The sequence below is a fragment of the Marmota flaviventris genome, chromosome 18 (assembly GCF_047511675.1).
Source record: "Marmota flaviventris isolate mMarFla1 chromosome 18, mMarFla1.hap1, whole genome shotgun sequence".
Taxonomy (NCBI): Eukaryota; Metazoa; Chordata; class Mammalia; order Rodentia; family Sciuridae; genus Marmota; species Marmota flaviventris.
Window position 1 is genome coordinate 2,012,105 of NC_092515.1, and position 20,564 is coordinate 2,032,668.

At 61.7% G+C, this 20,564-nt stretch overlaps 2 protein-coding genes and 1 long non-coding RNA gene across 3 annotated transcripts in view; 2 read left to right on the plus strand and 1 right to left on the minus strand.

Moving 5' to 3' along the window:
- LOC139702688 (uncharacterized) overlaps positions 1–9,768 on the minus strand; it is a 28,142-nt gene extending 18,374 nt beyond the window's left edge. Inside the window, exon 1 of the long non-coding RNA XR_011705255.1 lies at positions 9,692–9,768. This is a non-coding gene — a long non-coding RNA (uncharacterized lncRNA). The remainder of the gene's footprint in view (positions 1–9,691) is intronic.
- Sbk3 (SH3 domain binding kinase family member 3) lies at positions 2,550–6,409 on the plus strand. The gene is made up of 4 exons (XM_071604879.1): positions 2,550–2,594; positions 3,038–3,188; positions 3,630–3,832; positions 5,597–6,409. Exons 1-4 carry the CDS (start codon positions 2,550–2,552, stop codon positions 6,407–6,409), a joined length of 1,212 nt encoding a protein of 403 aa, XP_071460980.1.
- On the plus strand, positions 8,586–14,769 carry Sbk2 (SH3 domain binding kinase family member 2). The gene is made up of 4 exons (XM_027921308.2): positions 8,586–8,649; positions 10,225–10,479; positions 12,620–12,822; positions 13,896–14,769. Exons 2-4 carry the CDS (start codon positions 10,227–10,229, stop codon positions 14,481–14,483), a joined length of 1,044 nt encoding a protein of 347 aa, XP_027777109.2. The 5' UTR covers positions 8,586–8,649; positions 10,225–10,226; the 3' UTR covers positions 14,484–14,769.
- The last annotated feature ends 5,795 nt before the right edge of the window (positions 14,770–20,564 follow it).

Genomic DNA, 20,564 nt, shown 5'->3' on the forward strand with positions numbered 1-20,564 from the left:
TTGTAGTTTATTTTATAACTTTTAGCTTCTTTTTTATTTATTTATTTATTTTACTTTTAGCTTCTTATGAAGGAAAATTCTAAGTATAAGCAAAAATAGAAAAGAAAGGAGTCACACGAGACCCCCTCCAGCAGCATGCCCTGTCTCCCCCCCCCCCACCACTGGGAGGGGGGCTTAAATAATCTGCTACAGGATTTATTTGTCTGTTTGTTTGTTTGTTTTTACCAGGGATTGAACCCAGGAGCACTTAACCACTGAGCCACATCATCAGCCCTTTTTAATTGACAAGGTCTTGCCAAGTGGCTTAGGGCCTGGCTCAGTAGCTGAGGCTAGCCTGTAACTTGCCATCCTCCTGCCTCATCCTCTGGAGCCCTGGGATGATAGGTGTGCACTTGCTGTAGTGTTTTAAAACAGATCTCAAGCGGTGAGTTCTTTTCACCCAGATTTCCACATGTTGTTTGCTTGAATGCAATCTGTGTCCCCCCAGGAAAAGGAGACCAAGTGGCTGTGGCAGAACCGCAACACACGTGAAGCCGGGTCGGCAGCCGGGGCTCTTGGTGGCCGCATTCCCACTGCTTCCCAAGGGCACCACTTCCTGTCAGAGAGCAAAGGTGGTCTTCCTCAGCCCACCAGGCCCGCCGGGCTCCCTGGGGCCATGGCCACAGCCAGGTTTCCGGGGCTCCTTCCAGAGCCTCGGGCCACACGGCTGGTCTTATTAATAGCAGGCTGTAGTAGTAGCAGAAACCCGAGCGGAGCGTTAGGGAGGTGAGTCACACAGGCGGGCCCAGGTCTGGCTGGAGCTGACCAGTGTAAGGCAACCTGCCACTCAGAACCTCAGTTTCCTACTCCATAAACTGGGAATAAATCCGGGCACTCTGGGGGCTGGGAGGGTCCAGGACACACCCTTCTAAACAGGGCCAGGGTGAGGCAAAGCTTCAGGACACGAGAGGACCTCTCTCCCCAGTGCATCTCCCAGCCCAGAGAGGAGCTGGTCAGGACCCTGGGTCTGAGGGAGGAGGCTGGGCCTGGACCCCTGGGTCTGAGGGAGGAGGCTGGGGGATGGACCCTGGGTCTGAGGGAGGAGGCTGGGCCTGGACCCTGGGTCTGGGGGAGGAGGCTGGGCCTGGACCCTGGGTCTGAGGGAGGAGGCTGGGCCTGGACCCTGGGTCTGGGGGAGGAGACTGGGGCTGGACCCTGGGTCTGGGGGAGGGGGCTGGGCCTGGACCCTGGGTCTGGGGGAGGGGGCTGGGCCTGGACCCCTGGGTCTGGGGGAGGGGGCTGGGCCTGGACCCTGGGTCTGAGGGAGGAGGCTGGGCCTGGACCCTGGGTCTGAGGGAGGAGGCTGGGGGATGGACCCTGGGTCTGGGGGAGGGGGCTGGGCCTGGACCCTGGGTCTGGGGGAGGGGGCTGGGCCTGGACCCCTGGGTCTGGGGGAGGGGGCTGGGCCTGGACCCTGGGTCTGAGGGAGGAGGCTGTGAGTCTAGATCTTGGGTCTGAGGGAGGAGGCTGGGCCTGGACCCTGGGTCTGAGGGAGGAGGCTGGGGGATGGACCCTGGGTCTGGGGGAGGGGGCTGGGCCTGGACCCTGGGTCTGGGGGAGGGGGCTGGGCCTGGACCCTGGGTCTGGGGGAGGGGGCTGGGCCTGGACCCCTGGGTCTGGGGGAGGGGGCTGGGCCTGGACCCTGGGTCTGAGGGAGGAGGCTGTGAGTCTAGATCTTGGGTCTGAGGGAGGAGGCCGGGGCCTGGACTCTAGGCATCACGGAGCAGAGCTTTGGTTGGGGTCTCCTGTGATCTGACCACCAGGACTCCCAGCACCTAGTAGAAACTGGAAAGCACTGAGTTCCGGCCTCTTGGCCTCTGGCCCAAGCAAAGGCTGTGAATGGGCCTCTCCCTCCCTTGTCCTCTGCCCTCAGGCCTGGCCCTTGGGGGTTCACAATATGTTTTGTCCCCTCTGTCCTGGGACCAGCGCCCAGAGTCCAAGCTGGTCTAAGTTTGGAAGGGGGAGGGAGGGGGCAGCGGGTCAGGGGGGTGAGGGAGGGGTGTGGGGGACAGGATGTCTCTGTCTCTGTGCTGTCACACACACCTCTGCCTAGAGAAAGGGAGGGACAAAGGCTCTCTGAGAATCTGAACAAAGAGAGGAGGAGAGAGAGGCAGAGTCTCCTGAGAGGGCAGAGTGGGCGCAGCAGGGGACCTGGTGGCCAACAGGGCAGAGTGTGGACCAAGGCAGAGGGCTGGGGCAGAGGCAGTGAGGGAGGCGACTCCAGAGACCCCGGAGTGTCAGGGGGAGCCGAGGGACCCCGAGAGACAGAGAGAGGAGGGGAGAGGGCGGGCGGGCTGTTCACGGGAAGGAGAGGCTGCCAGGGGGCCCAAGGAGTGGAGGCTGGGAGGGGGCCAAGGAAAGAGGCTGGACCACGAGAGGGTGACAGGAAGAGGGAGCCGCCAGGAGACCTCAGGCCCACGGGGGGCCGGCACCAGGTGCTGGTCGCCCTCTGGGGAGTGCAGACAGGGGTGTCTGTCTGCCCAGGTCAGCCATCACCAGGCGGCCCCGAGATGGAGCTCAGGGCCCCTGAGACCCCCGTGGATGGGGACCCAGAGGTGAGATGGGAGAGACAGGAGGTGACAGAGGGACAGAAAATCACAAGAGAGACCGCCACCCCGAGGGAGGGAGAGTAACCCAGACCCAAGCAGACCCAGAGAAAGGGCCTGAGGGACAGCGGGGTCACACAGGCAGTCAGGCAGAGAGAAGGTGGACGTGGGGTCCTGCGGGCTGAGGGCACAGCCCCAGGTGGGGCTGGGGGCTCCTGCTGCCTCCCACAGATGGGGACAGGCAGGGCCTTGAGACAATGACCCCTAACCCACCAGGACACAAAAACAGGTGGCCTGAGTCTGGGTGAGTCATTGTGACTCACCCTCCTCTCTGGGGACAGTGACCCCGGTCCCCTGTCCCCAAGTGCAGTCCTGGGCTGGGCCTCCAGCTCCCTGCTGGGCTGTTCTCCTGGGACCCCAACTCACCCCCCAACCCTGCCCCTCTCTGGCAGGAGGACACGGCTGCAGCTCTCCAGCGGCTGGTGGAGCTGACCGCTACTAGGGTGACCCCAGTGAGAAGCCTGCGTGTCCAGTATCGCCTCATCCGAAAGCTGGGCTCCGGCTCCTACGGCCGGGTGCTGCTTGCCCAGCCTCGCCAAGGGGGTGAGTCCAGCCACCGAGGGCAGGCTCCACACTCCCCCATGATTCCAGCCTCGGGAAGCCAGCATTCAGGTGGGGCTGAGGGGGTCTCAGAAAGTTCAGAGTTCTGTGGTCTTCTGAGAAGGAGGTGGCCCAGCGAGGCCAAGTGGCCCACTCAAGGTCCCACAGCAAGGCAGGAGTGCAGCTTGATTGGCAATCAAGCCACTGCCATGTCCCTTTATGCAAGAGAAAACAGAGGCCACTCTCAGAGAGGGTGAGGCCATGAAGCCCCACACAGCAGGCCAAGGCCGAGCAGGAAGGGTCCTCGGGAAGGCCTCTCCATCACGCTTCACAGGTGGAGAAACACGACAGGAAGTCTGGGGCTCGGAGAGGCTGCGGGTCCTGCCCAGGTCCCTCCCCAGGACCAGTGCCCTGAGCGCCCCTCGGGCCCTGTCTCCCTGGCAGGCCCTGCGGTGGCTCTCAAGCTCCTCCGTCGGGACTCCGTCCTGAGAGCCACTTTCCTGAGGGAGTTCTGCGTGGGGCGCTGCGTGTCCTCCCACCCCGGCCTGCTGCAGACCCTGGGCGGGCCCCTGCAGACGCCTCGGTTTTTCGCCTTCGCCCAGGAGTACGCTCCCTGCGGGGATCTCAGCAGGATGCTGCAGGAAAAGGTGAGGCAGGCGAGGGGGGCTGTTTGTCCCACGTCCCAGCCCGCCCCCAGCCCCTCCTCTGTCTCCAGTGCTGATCCCAGGTCAGTGCTCAAGCCAGGTCCATCCTGAGTCAAACCACCTCCCCATTTCTAACTCTCCATGCAAGTTCCATGCCCAGCCCCAGGGCGGATCCTTCCAGCCATCCCAGCCCTGTGTGGAGGGGCAGGAGCTGGGTGGGGGCTGAGGATGCCCTGGGACTGCTGAAGGGCTGGGACAGAGACAGCCTGGGGATCCTGGTTGGCGCTGGGATTATGTGGGGGTGAGGCAGTCAAGGTAGGGCTGGCTGCAGACTGGCCACGGAGAGAAGGAAGGGTGGGCATGGTGGGGTGGCCCCGGCAGGCAGAGGCGGCTCAAGATGTGTCCATGATGGAGTTGGGTGTGGGTTGTAATGGGGCCTCTAGAATGAGACCAGGTCAGGACTGCCCTCCTGAGTTTGAGGACTAGAGGGCAGGGATATTTCTAGGACTTTGGATTTGAGAGATAAATGGAAGGAAGGTGGGGGGAGAAAGAGACGGAGGATAGGTGTTGGATGTACACACTCTTGAGGGAAGGATTGGTGGATGGGTGGATGGATGGATGGGTGGAATGGTGGACAGAAGTAACAAGGATGCAAATATGAATGAATAGACAGATGGATGGAAAGATGGATGGGTAGGTGGATGGATGGATGGACGGGTGGGTGGACAGATGGGTGGATGGATGCATGGATGGATGCATGGATGGATGCATTGATAGATGGCTGAGTGGCTGGTTGGCTGGCTGGATGATGGATGGATGGAAGAATGGATGGGTGGGTGGACAGATGGATGGATGGGTGGGTGGACAGATGGGTGGATGGATGGATGGATGGACAGATGGGTGGATGGATGCATGGATGGATGCATTGATAGATGGCTGAGTGGCTGGTTGGCTGGCTGGATGATGTATGGATGAAAGGATGGATGGGTGGGTGGACAGATGGGTGGATGGGTAGGTGGATGTACGTATGGATGGGTGGGTGGATGGATGGATGGATGGATGGGTGGGTAGACAGATGGGTGGATGCATGGATGGATGCTTTGATAGATGGCTGAGTGGCTGGTTGGCTGGATGGATGATGGATGGATGAATGGATGGATGGATGAAAGGAAGCAAGGATGAATGGGTGGTATTGGATATTAAATAATTGAACTATTGGATCGTTGGCTGGATGTGGAATGGACACATTGTTCAACACTGTTGGATGGAGGGATGGTTTCATGGATAGGTGGCTGGCTTTGCTGACTTGCCTCTGCCTATCTGGGAGCAAAGATTAACCAATCAATTGAAGCAATCTGGAGGGTAAGAATAGGATCTGGGTTGGAGATAGGGTGGAGATTAGCATTGAACTAAGATCAGGGGTAGGTAGGAGTTTCGGGTTCCCCCTGGGGAAGAACTGGGTAGTCAGAGGAGACATAAGAAATCCTCAGAGTGGGTTTGAGTGTTAGGAGGATTTTCAAAGGAAGCTAAAGGAAAGGGCTTCTGGTTAGAATTGGGGCTCTAGTGGGGAAAATGTCCGGGGGCTGGTGGAGGCCAAGTCCAGATAAGGGTGTGCTGGAGGATGGCAGGACCTTGGGGGATGTTGTGGGGACACTGAGGTGGCTGTGGTCCCAGGATTCCCCACCCCTTCAGAACAGTCCAGAACCATTTTGAGCTGGAGGAAGAAGGACCCAGGCAGCCTGACTCTCCTCCTCTGCCTGGCCACAGGGCCTCCCGGAGCTGATGGTGAAGCGGGTGGTGGCCCAGCTGGCTGGGGCCCTGGACTTCCTCCACGGCCGTGGGCTGGTGCACGCAGACGTCAAGCCGGACAACGTGCTGGTCTTCGATCCTCTCTGCAGCCGCGTGGCCCTAGGCGACCTGGGTCTGACCCGGCCAGAGGGCAGCCCAACCCCGGCCCCACCAGTGCCCCTACCCACTGCGCCTCCTGAACTGTGCCTCCTGCTGCCACCCGACACCCTGCCCCTGCGGCCATCTGTGGACTCGTGGGCCCTGGGGGTGCTTCTCTTCTGCGCTGCCACTGCTTGTTTCCCCTGGGATGTGGCACTGGCTCCTGACCCTGAGTTTGAAGCCTTTGCCGGCTGGATGACCACCAGGCCCCAGCCCCCACGGCCACCAGCACCTTGGGACCAGTTTGCACCCCCAGCTCTGACCTTGCTCCAGGGCCTTCTGGACCTGGACCCCGATACCAGGAGCCCCCCGCTGGCTGTTCTGGACGTCCTGGGCGATGACTGGGGGTTGGAGGGGGATGCAGAGGGACCCAGAGACCTGGGGAGGCTGTCCTTTGAGGAGGTGGCAGAAGGGGAGGAGGGAGGGTCAAGCCTGGAGGAGTGCACAGACGAGGAGGAGGAGGGAGGCAGAGTCGGCAGAAGCATGGGGACAGATGGGGAGCTCCCCGACCAGGTGACTGAGGCAGGTGGCCCAACGTGGGCCAAAGGCCCCCCCCTGTGCCCATGGCCACCTGGAAGGCAAGACAGCTGCTCGGGGGAGGACAGAAGAGAAACACATTGCACCTTCCCCTAGTGAAGGCCAGTCCCCATCCCAATGGGGGACCAGGGTCCAGGCCAGTCCCCACCCGAACGGAGGACCAGGGTCCAGGCCAGCCTCCTCCCTCAGGCCCGGGGTCCAGGCCCAGCCTCCTCCCTCAGGCCCGGGGTCCAGGCCAGCCTCCTCCCTCAGACCCAGGATCTGGACCCCAGCCTCCTCTCTCAGGCCCAGGAGTCCCAGCTCTGTCCTCCCACAAGGATCCTTCCTTTGTCCTAGGTGTGTCTTCTCCGAGGACGTCCTGTCTGCTCTATAGATATGTTTCTGTACTCTGGGGACATGTTGAAAGCTTGTCATGGGTTCTTGTGGGACCACTCCTCTCTGAAGACTGTAGGTGTCACCCAGTGTCCATGGTACCAAATCTGAACTTGGAGGATCCGACCTGACGTCTCTGGCTTCCACCTCTCCCCTTCCTCTGGCTCTGAGTGAGGTGGTGGAAGTCGCTCATCCATTCTGGACCTAATCTACTCCCTCTCCCCCTCCCCCTCGCCGCCCCTGCCCCCTCTTGCTCCGGGTCCACAGCACCCCACCCCAGGCTTCTCTGGACTTGGTGACAGAGCCATCTGTGTCTGTCTTTTCTTTGCCTCCCATCTTACACTGTCCAGGGTGGACTTGATCTTTCATTTTCAGATCCTTCCGGATTCTCCTCCCATAGAGCACTGAGCACCAAGGCTAGTATTGTCCAGCTGTCTTCCAGAGACCCGTCCATTCCACGAGCCAGGCTCCCCTCCTCCCCCACAGCGCCTCCCTAGGAGGACAGCTCTGCCTGCAGCACCAGCCAGGCCCATCCTGTCCCCGCAGAGGGTCAGGGGCCTGACACTGCCCCTGCACAGGAACTCACGCTCTCTGGATGCAAAAGTGAGTCCACTGAACAGGACCCTGGGACAGGAAAAAGCCCCTGGTGGCAGCCCTGGCGAAAGGATCCTGTGGAGCTTTAAGGGACGTTGGGAGAGCTGGCTGGGTGACGGGCACACAGGCACTGCCACTGTTCCACGAATCTAGAACTACAGCAAAATAAAATGCTCATTAAAAAAATAAAGCAGGGCTGGGCTGCGGCTCCGTGGTAGAGCGCTCTCCTAGCAGGTGCCTTGGAGGCCTGGGTTCGATCCTCAGCACCACATGAAAATAACTAAATAAAGGTACTGCGTCCATCTACAACTAATAAATAAACTTAAAAAAACAAAGTAACTCCCATTATCCCAAGGCCATATCCCCAAGAGAAGGGAGCAGCTGTCCCAGAGGCCGGAGGGACCTGCCCTCCCAGTGGCTCTGCCACCTGCTCCCCCCGGCGCTGAGGTCATGTCTCACTGCATCGTTCTGGAATCCTGTTGTCTCATCCTTTCCCCAAGCGGGACCCCGACCCAGGACACGTCCTCAGAACACTTGTGTCTGGCCTGTCAATAGAGGATGGAAGGTCACAGCTGGGGGTGGTGTGTCATGCGGGGTCAGATTTAAAAGATTTCATCCTCAAAGAATAACTGGGTCCCTGGGCTGAGGAACTGGGGCTGGGGTCCGTTCTGCAGCATCTGAGGGGGGAGGCTGGGCCCAGACCCCGGGCCTGAGGGAGGAGGCTGGGCCCGGACCCCGGGCCTGAGGGAGGAGGCTGGGCCCGGACCCTGGGCCTGAGGGAGGAGGCTGGGCCCGGACCCTGGGCCTGAGGGAGGAGGCTGGGCCCGGACCCTGGGCCTGAGGGAGGAGGCTGGGCCCGGACCCTGGGTCTGAGGGAGGGGTCTGGGCCTGGACCCTGGGTCTGAGGGAGGAGGCTGGGCCCAAACACCCGGGTCTGAGGGAGGGGGCTGGGCCTGGACCCCGGGTCTGGGGGAGGAAGCTGGGGGATGGACACTGGGGTCTGAGGGAGGAGGCTGGCCCTGATACCAGGTCTGAGGGAGGAGGCTGGGCTGGACCCTGGGTCTGAGGGAGGAGGCTGGGCCTGGACTCCTGAGTTTAGGGAGGTAGATGGGGCCTGGAAACTTGGGTCAGAGGAACCCACTGAGCCCCATGGGTCTGACTTTTGTCTGACCACAGCCAGTTCTGGGATTCAACGCATGATGTCGCTCTGGCCCAATGGGTGCAGAAGGGGCGGGGCTGGGGGTGGGGCCTTGCGACCCCCAAGTTGGGGGCGGATCCTGCTCCCTGTGCAGGCAGCTGCTGGCATGGGCTCTAAGTACTGGGCACTCACCACTGCAGGCTACGGAAGGGTCTGGCAAACCTCGGAGAAGGTGAGGTCCATGGGCTCTGAACCCAGGTCAGGGGGAGGCAAGGTTAAATGGCCTAGGGGGGCAGCACCTGAACAGGAAGGGAGTCTGTGGCCAAAGTCCTGTGGCCCTCAGCAGAGCACAGGCTGCACCTTGAGGCTGCAGAGCGAATGAGAGCTGGAGGCTAGATTTGAGGGTCACTATTTGTGTGACTTGTATAAGGTCCCAGAAGAGGAGTGGGCTGGGCCTGGACCCTGGACCCTGGACCCTGGACCCTGGACCCTGGGTTTGAGGGAGGAGGCTGGGCCTGGACCCTGGACCCTGGACCCTGGGTCTGAGGGAGGAGGCTGGGCCTGGACCCTGGGTCTGAGGGAGGAGGCTGGGCCTGGACCCTGGGTCTGAGGGAGGAGGCTGGGCCTGGACCCCTGGGTCTGAGGGAGGAGGCTGGGCCCGGACCCTGGGTCTGAGGGAGGAAGCTGGGCCCGGACCCTGGGTCTGAGGGAGGAGGCTGGGCCCGGACCCTGGGTCTGAGGGAGGAGGCTGGGCCTGGACCCTGGGTCTGAGGGAGGAGGCTGGGCCCACCGTGGGTCTGGGGAGCGAGGTGGGCTGTAGGAGCTGCTCTGCAGCTGTGCAGGGCAAGGGGATCCACTGTCCTGCAGGCTGGCTCCCAGGCCCTCTGTGAGCCCCACCCATTCTGCCTCTGGGGGCTCAAACCACCTGTTTGCTCTTAGGAGGCTGAGGCTGCTCATCCACCCCCAGGGCCCAAGTCTGTTTGCTTTGGAAACTAGGTGGGGGCGTCTCAAGTTATCTGGTTCATCTTTCACCCTCAGGCCATAGGGTGGCAGGGAGGGTGTGGGGGCAGAGGACATTTGTGACCTGTCACTTGACCTCACCTTGCAGCAGCAACTCCTCTCTGCAGTCCTTTCATAAGGATGGACACTGTCCACACTGGGAAGTGACAGTAACCCTCCAGTCAAGACCCCTAGGGTCCAGACCCAGCTTCTCCCCTAAGACCCAGGGGTCCAGGCCCAGCCTCCTCCCTCAGACTCAGGGGTCCAGGCCCAGCCTCCTCCCTCAGACCCAGGGTCCAGGCCCAGCCTCCTCCCTCAGACCCAGGGTCCAGGCCCAGCCTCCTCCCTCAGACCCAGGGTCCTGGCCCAGCCTCCTCCCTCAGATCTAGGGTCCAGGCCCAGCCTCCTCCCTCAGACCCAGGGTCCAGGCCCAGCCTCCTCCCTCAGACCCAGGGTCCAGGGTCCAGGGTCCAGGCCCAGCCTCCTCCCTCAGACCCAGGGTCCAGGGTCCAGGGTCCAGGGTCCAGGCCCAGCCTCCTCCCTCAGACCCAGGGTCCAGGCCCAGCCCCCTCCCCCAGACCCGGGGTCCAGGCCCAGCCCCCTCCCTCAGACCCGGGTGTTTGGGCCCAGCCTCCTCCCTCAGACCCGGGGTCCAGGCCCAGCCCCCTCCGTCAGACCCGGGGTGCCCCCTCCCTCAGACCCGGGGTCCAGGCCCAGCCTCCTCCCTCAGACCCGGGTGTTTGGGCCCAGCCTCTCCACTGGCCCTCATGGCGGCTGCGGCTTGGTCTCTCTGTGTCTCTTGTTGCAGAAATGCCAGGCGAGCAGCCTGTAGCGGGGCCAGTGGAGGCTGGGGCTGCAGAAGATGGGACTGAGGAAGGCCTCGGGGGCCTCACCCCAGAGGAACTCCAGCAGGGCCGGCAGGCCGCCCTGGCCCTAGAGGACATGATGGCACTGAGCGCCCAGACCCTGGTCCATGCTGAGGTGGACCAGCTCTACCAGGAGGTGCGTCCCCTGGGCCAGGGCCGTTTTGGTCGCGTCTTACTGGTCACCCATCGTCAGAAAGGTATGGGGATGGGTCAGGATCATAGGGACGGACAGCATCATGGGGACGGGCGGGGGAGCCACCTCGGCTGCGGAGTTGGGTGACCGAGTTAGGTCTCCCTCCGCCTGGTCCAATGTGGGCATCCCAGGAGCTCCTTTGGAAAGAGGAATGTGTGCTGCCCTCTGACCTCGGGCAACGCCCCCCTCCTGGCCCCAGTGGATGCCCAGAACCCTGAGCGGTCCTGCGCCCGTGCATGCGATGCTCTTTCCTGTGCATGCAGACTGTGATCGGGTGGTTTGTCATGTCGGCACAGTCAGGAGACCAGTAGTAACTGGCAGCAGTTGTCGGGGCATTCTCTGACTGTCGGCATCACACTCGTCAATAAACAGTGTTACGCGAACACAGCGGCAGCCATGTTAGTCTATCTGATGCCCGAGATGGCCACCAAGTGTCGGGTGGATGGGGGAGTACGCGGTGTGCACCTGCAGATGATGTGCCGTGGGGACTCAGTGCACGATCTAAAACCCTTGAAGTTTCATTTATTTGCTTTGTGGTCCTGGGGATGGCTCCAGGGCCTGTACGCGCAGCACTGGGCCATCCCCCACACCCTCGATTTGCTGACCTCTGGGTCACCCACTGGGTGTATTTGGAATAAAGTTGAACACAGTCAGCTGGATCTTTGGGAAGGGAACTGCAGTTGAGAGGGATCACCGTATAGCCACTGCTCCTGTCGCTGGGGACACTGGTGACTAGGACAGTCCCCACCATCGTGAGTTGCTCACAGGCTGGCGTAGAGAAGACTGGGATGCTGCAGAGCCCAGGCACTTAGTGCAGCCACCACATACTGGGGACAGGGACCACGGGTCCCCTGCCCTGTGCTCTCCTGCCAAGCATACAGAGCCTCTGCCCCTCCCACAAAACAGGGGCCCTGGGCTGAGCCTCAGAGTCCATCTCAGTTCAGGGTACACCTCTGGAGCCTGCCTGGGGCTCCGGCCCGAGCTGGGGGTCCTGAGGTCTCCGAGATGCATCTGAACTTGTCCCTGCTTCAGGAAGCTCCCAGTGAGCCCGGCAGAGCGGGTGAGTGTGCAGGTCACCGTGTGACGGCAGAGTGCATGTGCTGGGGACTCTGCTGCAAAGCTCTCTGGCCGTGGAGGGTTATTCCCTTGGCTTTTGGAGGCTGAAAGCCTGAGACCGAGGGGTCGCCAGGACTGGTGTCTTTCTTTGGCTTGCAGATGGCTCTCCCGTGTCCTCACAGGTCCCGCCTCTGTGCGTGCGTCTTCACTCTCCACCATTACACGACACCGGTCATGTTGGGTCTGGACTCACCCTAATGACCACCAGATACAGGCACATGGTGCAAACGCTCGAATGGGCAGGGGACTCGTCCAGCCCGTAAGAGGGCGGCAGACAGAGGCAGCCACCCTGGGTGCTTTTAAAAGCATGAACTACAGGGGAACAGACGCTGCGCCTGGGGCTGTCCACTGGGTTTCACTGAAGGCAGGCCTTGAGGCCCCTGACTCCCGGCTGAGCCAGGTGACCCTGCAAGTGTGGGGATGGAGCTCAGGTAGGCAGAGGCCATTGGCACAGAGGGTGGCGTGTGCTCCTGACCCGAATCCCCAGGACCAGCTGGGGCGTGCATGGGGAGTGGTGGTGCTTATCCCAGGAGGTGACCACCCATCACACAGCCCACGGCCAGCAAGATGGGGACCTGGCAGCAGGGCCAGAACAGCGAAGAGGCCAGAACTTTCTGCCCTTGGGGAGCGCAGGGACTGGAAGTGTCCATGCAGGACAGGATCCATGAGTCCTTAACTGGTTCTCTACCGGTGGTGGTCACCTTTCCCCCGCTGCCCCTCACTGGCCTGATAGCCTCACATATGCATGTAGTGCCATGGGGAGCCGATGCGGGCCCCCGAGACTCTGGGCCAGCGTCCATCTGCTCTAGGACAGAGAGGGCAGTGTGGACACTCGGCCAGTGCTGTCATTTCTGCTGGCATCTGTAGCCACGTGGTTAGGGGGTGCTGGATATGGAGAGAGGAATGGGGGCAAGGACATACGGGAAAGAATCCAGGCTGTGGCCAGCAATGATGGCTGCAGGGCAGGACAGCTTGCCTGAGTGACCTCAGCCTCCTGCTGCCCCCACATCCACCCCTGTTGTCCTCAGGCACGCCCTTGGCACTGAAGCAGCTCCCGAAGCCCTCCACGTCCCTCCGTGGCTTCCTGTATGAGTTCTGTGTGGGCCTGTCCCTGGGCGCCCACCCAGCCATTGTGGCTGCCTATGGCATCGGCATCGAGTCAGCCCACTCCTACAGCTTCCTGACGGAGCCGGTTCTGCACGGGGACCTCATTACCTTCATCCAGCCCAAGGTGGGTAGGCGGCTCTGAGCGTGCCTTCCAGGGCCCCCAGGCCTCACAGGAATACCCTGGATCCCAGAAATCACATTCCCTGCCCGGAGCCTCCCTGCACCTTACCCGGCCCCCGGCAGCCCTCCACATGCCAACAGGATTTCTGGGTTGTTAGGCCTCCGTGTCTTCACAGAACTGCACTCCACAGTCCTCACAAGGTCGCCGTTGGCCCACTGTGGCTGGCAGGCTTCCCAGCTGCCACTTAGACCCATCTAGGGTAAGTGCCCCCAGTGGGACACAGGAAGCCACACAGGCCTCAGAAGTTCAGCCAAGACTCAGAGCGCCACAGGCCTCTCCAGCTCACACCAGCTCACACCAGGTCACACCAGGCCTCTCCAGCTCACACCAGGCCACACTAGGCCTCTCCAGCTCACACCAGGCCACACCAGCTCACACCAGGTCACACCAGGCCTCTCCAGCTCACACCAGGCCACACCAGGCCTCTCCAGCTCACACCAGGCCTCACCAGGCCTCTCCAGCTCACACCAGGCCTCTCCAGGCCTCTCCAGCTCACACCAGGCCACACCAGGCCTCTCCAGCTCACACCAGGTCACACCAGGCCTCACCAGCTCACACCAGGTCACACCAGGCCTCTCCAGCTCTCACCAGGCCTCTCCAGCTCACACCAGGTCACACTAGGCCTCTCCAGCTCACACCAGGCCACACTAGGCCTCTCCAGCTCACACCAGGCCACACTAGGCCTCTCCAGCTCACACCAGGCCACACCAGGCCACACCAGGCCTCTCCAGCTCACACCAGGCCACACCAGGCCTCTCCAGCTCACACCAGGCCTCACCAGGCCTCTCCAGCTCACACCAGGCCTCTCCAGGCCTCTCCAGCTCACACCAGGCCTCTCCAGCTCACACCAGCTCACACCAGGCCTCATGCTCACAGGGCCCTCCTGGCCATCCCACCTGCAGCCCTTGCTGGCTCCTCAGTGCTGCCTGGGCCTGCTCCGTGCTGCAGAGAAGCCTCAGGTCTCCATCCCCTCAGCAGCTCCAGAGGGCAGTGGACCCATCATCTTTTCCCTGCAGGTGGGCCTCCCTCAGCCCGCGGCCCAGCGCTGTGCGGCCCAGCTGGCCTCGGCCCTGGAGCACATCCACTCCCGCGGCCTGGTGTACCGGGACCTCAAGCCAGAGAACGTGCTGGTGTGCGACCCAGCCTGCCGTCGCGTCAAGCTGGCCGACTTTGGCCACACACGGCCCCGCGGGACCCTGCTCCGCCTAGCCGGGCCACCCATCCCCTACACAGCCCCCGAGCTCTGCGCCCCGCCGCCTCTCCCCGAGGGCCTGCCCATCCAGCCTGCCCTGGATGCTTGGTCTCTGGGGGTCCTGGTCTTCTGCCTCCTCACCGGCTACTTCCCCTGGGACCAGCCCCTGGTGGAGGCCGACCCCTTCTACGAGGACTTTCTCATCTGGCAGGCCTCAGGCCAGCCCCAGGACCGACCGCAGCCCTGGTTCGGCCTGGCGCCTGCGGCAGATGCACTCCTGTGGGGGCTGCTGGACCCTCACCCCCGAAGGAGGAGCCCGGTGGGCTCCATCAAGGGCTACCTGGGGCGACCGTGGAAACAGCCGGAGAGGGAGGCTGAGGAGCTGGGAAAGGGGGCAGAGGATGGGCAGTGAGCAGGGCTCGCAGGGCAGCGCCCACTTCCAGGAGTGCTTGGCTGTGCCAAGCGGCTTTGGTGTCTGCCCATTTTGTCCCTCTCATGTGCCCCGTTGCTGCTCTGTGCAGTTCCCGCCCCTCCCTGTCCCCACGTGTCCTTCCTCAACTGCACCTTCCCTGGATGCTCTGGGAGGTGCCGCCTCCTCTCTAGGCCTTCCCTCGCCCCAGCACATGGCCGCCGCCCTCCCCTGCAGCCCCCCTCCCCCCCACTTTGTGATCCTTTACTTTTCCTGTGACCCGTGTCCTCTTTAATCCAGATGTTTTACTTACCATGGCTACTGAGTGAGATCCCAAAGGGAGCCGTCTGCCCTCTTGCTCCTGAAGGACCACGTGCTCAGAGCCACGCCTGGCCGGGCCCTGCCTCCCTTCCAAGTGCCTCACACTGCCCCTGGCCTGCCCTCTCCTGCAGGGCTTCCCTTCCACCCCGTCCCGCTGCCCTTTTCTCCACGTTGCTGGGGAGTCACTCTCTGCCTCTCTTGCCCCAGCTGCTCTCTGCAAATAGAGTCCACCTGGTGTTCAAGTCCCCTGACACTGTGGGTCTGTGAGCTCAGGAGAGTGTGTGTGTGCGTGTGTGCACACACACACACACACCAGCAGGTGCTGTGGAGAGGGAGAGGTGGAGTGCCTGCGGACGGGGCCCCAGCCCAGCTGGCCCTGCGGTGGACGGTAGAGCACGGAGCACAGGGTGAGCTGCTGGTTTCTTAGGTGGTCCCGGACAGGCACACTCAAAGGTGGACATCACGTGGTGCGTTTGCACACGCACACAGCACATTTGGCCCGCCTCATTCCGCAGCTCCCTGCTCTCCCACCCCTCCCGCCTGCCCTCAGCCCTCTTCCCCACTCCACTGGTCTCCCCTCTGTCTTCACGGACACCCCTCTCCCTAGCTTGGCTCTAGCGTCCACACGGAAGGGAAAACAGTCGACGGCCTTTCGGAGTCTGGCTCATATCACTTAGCAGATGTCCTCCAGTTCTGTCCACCTACCAGCAATGCCGTGACCTCATCCATCTTTATGACTGAGTAAAACTCCTCTGTGGGCATGGACCACATTCTCTGGATCCATCATCTGCTGACGGGCACCCGGGCTGGCTCTGCACCATGCCTACTGTGGATCACACTGTGAAACACTGATGGGACTGTGCCCTGCCATGTGCTGGTTTTGGATCCTTTGGAAAAAAACACCAAGGCGCGGGGTAGCTGGGTCCTAAGGTGTTTTCAGTCCTCGCGTTCTGAGGAGCCCAGAGTGCTTTCCGGAGGGCTGTACCCATTTTCACTCCCACCAACAAAGTTTGACTATGCCTTTTCCCACGAGCTGCTTATTTCTAAGAATCCTTTCCCTTTACAAATCAAAGTTTGTGTCAGAGTGTTGAAATGAAGAACACGGTCCTCAGAGATTCTCTCCTGAAGGTGTGCACACACAGTGTGAGAGTGAGAGTGGAAGTGTGAGTACGCCTTGCACATGTGGGCGAGAGCTTGGTGCATGCTCTGTGTCTGAGCATGGGCTATGTGTGTCGAGGAGAAGGAGAGCACGGGTTTGCAGCTCTGCGTGTGTGGACATCGGATCTGTCTGAGACCTTGGACCATGTGTGTGTGCGCGCACGAGTGTGCTTGTGTGCATAGCTGGGTAGGAAAGGTCAGGCAGGCGCCGCGGCCAGCTGCCACCTGGCCCCTCTCTCCTGGCGTCTGCCCCGCCACCCCGTCCCCTTCCTGGCAGCCGCCTTGTTTGCAAACACTCTCTCTTCCTCTCCGTGCCCTGCTTGGCCGTGGGCCCAGAGGAAGGCAAGGCTACAACTCAGGCTGGATCGCATGTCACCAGCTCCCGGCCCCCGCACACCCCCAGTGTCCCTGCTGTGGCCCCGAGGTGTTGCCTGGTGGGGGTGGCAGAGCGTGCATGCCCACGTGAAATGGTTCCAAGACCTTTTGAATCCAAGTTCAAGCCAGAGAAGTGGGGACAGGAGCCCCTGGCCTGACGATTGGGAGCTTCACGATGTGGAGGGTCGCGTTGAGACCTCCTGCCACCTCATGTGGGTCTGAAATAGCCCAAGTACTCAGGCCAAGAATGTGTCCCCTAAAGCTGGAAGTGGCCAGGTGACAGGAGTAGAGGGGCAGGGGCAGAGTGGGCCTGCGCCTGCCTGTGCTAATTGGAGGTGGCAGCTGAGGATTAACTGGAGGGTGATAATGACAGCATGGACCTGCGCAGCAGGGGAGGACAGACGCCCAGAGGGCCCAGCCAGGGGCCACACTGATTAAGTCATGCCCAGTGCTAACGGGAATGGTTAACACCACCTCAGCAGCGGGGGTGGCCTGTTGCTGACTTGTCCCCTGACCAAGCCAAAGGGTCCCTTGGACACACCCTTCCTCATGGGTGGGCCCCCGGTACCCTGAGCCGCCAGGCACCTGCCACAGCTCAGGTGTCCCCTGGGCTCTATGCTGTTAACTGCCCTGGTCCACCAAGGAGCACAGGGTGGCCCACATGGGCCTGGGCTGAGTGTGTGTGCGACCACGCTCCCTGCGGACAGTGGAGTGTGTGAGAGTGAGGGACTGAGCATGGCCGTGTGTGTGAGGTGTCACCCGCCCTGGGAGGACAGGCTGGGGCACTGTGGTGACAGCCAAGGAGCAAGGCTGCACCACCTCCAGGCCCACTGGAGTGGCCGCCTCAGGGACAGCACGCGCAGGCGAGGACAGCACTGCTCACAGGGTGGAGAAGGGTCTGGCCATGCCACGGCACCGGGAGGAGGCCACAGCTCCGCGCCCGGCACCCTCTGGAAATGCACGGGCGCCCCGGGGCGCGCACACCAGCCCGAGTCTGCTCAAGACGACTGCCTGGCACGTTTAGAGTGGCATGGTTTATGGCGTGTCGACGCACCTTAGCAGGGCTGTCCAGAGTAAGACCAAGGGCAAGCCTGAGGGACGGCGGCAGCGCGGCAGCCCACCCTGCTGCCGGGCCCCGCGGGTCCCCTCCCTCAGCAAACCTCTGGGCTCCACCAGGAGCATGGCAGGCCTCCCCCAGTGCTCTCCGTTAGGTCACACGGACGAGTCTCGGGGTGCCAGAGTGCAACTCCTATCCCTGGTCACAGGGGCAGAGCTGGGTCACTGCTGTGGTCTCCCTGGCAAAAGCCAGGAAGAAGGGGGCCCAGCCGGTTTCAGACCCACTCTGACCCACAGCGTCCCTGATGTGTGTGTGACGGGTGGTCCCCAAGGATTGTAAGCAGGACTAGCTATAAACTCGTGGGTGACATACAAGATGCAAATCTGGGCCTCTTATACCAAAATCACTGCGAGAGCGTCCCTTCCTCCTTCCCTGGCCCTCCCTGGCCCTCCCCACCCCCACCCTCCAGAACCATTAGGGAAACTGGGCTTCACGGGACAGCTCGGAGCTGTCCCCACACACGATCCATCGTCTCACCAGACTCTTTAATCAACGATCACGAGACACCGGCTGGGGCACAGCTCAGCTGGGGGAGAGCCGGCCTCCCACGCACAAGGCCTGGATTCCATCCAGCCCCACCAATCCCAGGGCTGCACGGAGGGGGTTTGCCTGAGATGCAGGAGGCAGCTGGGACTGGCACACAGAAACCCAGGTGACCCCAGAGGCCTTCCTGAGTGGACAGGGTTCCAACAGCAAGGCCTACAGAGGGCAGCTGGGCTAGGGTAGGGCCTGGGCATCTGCTCCTGACCAGCCCCCAGTGAGGTGGACGCTTAGTCCCTGGGCCACACTGTGGGGGCCACACTGTGGGGTGTGATTTCAGCTGGCTCCCTGCCAGCCGTCAGGCTGTGGGGGAATGGCAGATGTGGGTCCTCCTTGGTGTCCTCCTGTGGAGGACCTCCGCTGCGGCTCCACTCTGAGCACGCGTGGGGCCTGTGGGTGTCACAGGACAGGGACCCTCTGCACGGTGGGCTTGCAGGGCTTCTGCAGCCACTGCCAGGCCTGCTGGATGCCAGCCGGCAGAGGACTGAGCTCAGCTGTCCTGTGGGAGTGTCCCGAGTCAGAGCCAGCAGTGGGTGGAGGCTGGCCACCCATGCTGGCTTCGAGCCCCAGGGCCAGATGTTTGGGCTTAGCTGCCCAGCCAAGCAGGGATAGGATGACTAGTAATTAAGCACCCGCTTACTCGGGGCTGGCAGAGGTGGCGGGGTGGAGGGGCCTTGGGCCAGGCTTACAGAAGGGCCAGGAGGTGAACCCCAAGCTGGCCTCTCTGCTACTTTGAGGGGATGACCCAGAGCCAGGGTCCCACCTGGAGATGGAAAAGGTGACTTTTCTTTGCAAGTTGGGGTCCTGCTCTGCAATGCCCTGAGTGCCCAGGGCAGGAGGGGGAAGGCAGCGGGAGCCCTCCCTGTGTCCTCCCTAGGGTACTGGTCAGCAGTTATTTAAGTCTTGGGCTGCATGAGATCTGGGGACCAGAGATTCCCTGAATGCTCCTCTGCCTGTTGGCGGGAGCAAACAGTCCATCTATCAGGACCCCCAGGCATTACCCCACCCCCAGCAAGTAACTGGACCCTGCTGGCCTTTACAGGACTGTGGGGGCGCCAGCCTCATCACCTTCTGTGACCTCCAAGCCAGGCTCTGGTCTGGGGAGAGGAGGAGGAGGGAATGGTTTCCTGCTGAAGGGTGCAGGGGCCACAGTGGGAGTGTGGGGGGCAGATCTTCCAAGTTGTCCCCCAACTTACAGGGCAGCAAGCTGAGACACAGAGATGGGAGAGGTCACTCAGGGGCAGTCATGAAAGTCCTGATCTGGCACCACAGGACAAGTCAAAGCAGGGGATCTTCACCACATTATTCTGGGGTTGAGCCCTGGCTCTGCTCTGTGGCCCAAAACAAGAGGCCTGCCCTCTCTGATCCTCAGAGCCCTTTCTGAAATGGGGATCAACATTCTTCCCTTGCAGGATTATTGTGACAACTGTATTATATTGAGTCTACATGGTGTCAACCAGGGAAGCACCAAGAGGCGTGGCTGGGACTCTAGTTTAGTGTGCGTGTACTCATGCCAAGTGCTATCCTTACACATACCAACACAATCCCTCCCCACGGCAGGGGAGGCAGACACTATTTCTATCCCCTTTTACAGAAAAGAAAACTGAGGCGCAGAGAAGGAGAGAAAACTAGAGTTCCACAGGTGTGGAGTGGTGAGGCCGGGTCTGGACCCGGCTTGGCCCGACAGGGGCACACAGCACCGTCGCAAGAGCCGGGCCCAGGAAGCAAGCCCGGCTGCCGATCATGGCTCTGTCCATGTGCGCCACCAGCCCTCTCTGTGCCCAGCACTCAGATCTGTACCTGAGCCTGAGGGCCAGGCTCTCCCCAAGCCCTCGGGGAACCACTTACAGCTCACTCCATGCCCACCCAGGGGCACCTGCAGTCACCACACCTTGCAGCTTAGCACAAGAGGCCCTGCCTGGGCTCCACCTCCTCACTGCTGAGTGGCCGCACCAGTGCCCTCCTGGGCAGCACTCACCATGGTGAAATGGCATCACATGGACCGGGCCCTAAGCGCGGCCTCACGCAGGTGCCCACCAGGCTCCAGTCCCTGATGATGATGCACACCCATCAAGGTGGCACTGGGTGTGCACGTGGCACCAGGCTCTATCTCCAGCTGGGCACACCCGTGAGCAAGTCAGCACTTCCTGTCCACACGAAGCCTCCCCACCCCTCTCACCAGCACGACCATCCTCACCAGGTTTTATACATACAAACCATACTTCACAGGTACACCTAGGTGTCCTAGCCACTGCACCCCTCCTCACCACCGCCATCACCATCCTCACCACCATCCTCACCACTGCCCTCACCATCCTCACCACTGCGTCACCATCCTCACTGCCGCCGTCACCATCAGCACCATCTCCATCACCACCTCCATCAGCACCCCGTCATCATAACCACCACTGCCATCACCATGGTTACCCTCATGATAATTGTTACCCTCACCCTCACCACTGCTGCCATCTTACTGTCACCACCTCCACAACCACCCAGAGACAGAGGTCTGTCTTGGGATGCTCTCCAGCGTTCCCAGAATCGCCCAGAAACACTGGTCTCACACGCCTTGC

Excerpts from the sequence above, each read along its gene's own strand:
- Sbk2 (XM_027921308.2), top strand. The coding sequence starts at position 10,227 with ATGCCAGGCGAGCAGCCTGTAGCGGGGCCAGTGGAGGCTGGGGCTGCA. Across the intron at positions 10,480-12,619 it reads GGTCACCCATCGTCAGAAAG|GCACGCCCTTGGCACTGAAG; the intron begins GTATGGGGATGG and ends TGTTGTCCTCAG. Across the intron at positions 12,823-13,895 it reads TTACCTTCATCCAGCCCAAG|GTGGGCCTCCCTCAGCCCGC; the intron begins GTGGGTAGGCGG and ends TTTTCCCTGCAG.
- Sbk3 (XM_071604879.1), top strand. The coding sequence starts at position 2,550 with ATGGAGCTCAGGGCCCCTGAGACCCCCGTGGATGGGGACCCAGAG. Across the intron at positions 2,595-3,037 it reads CCGTGGATGGGGACCCAGAG|GAGGACACGGCTGCAGCTCT; the intron begins GTGAGATGGGAG and ends CCTCTCTGGCAG. Across the intron at positions 3,189-3,629 it reads TGCCCAGCCTCGCCAAGGGG|GCCCTGCGGTGGCTCTCAAG; the intron begins GTGAGTCCAGCC and ends TCTCCCTGGCAG.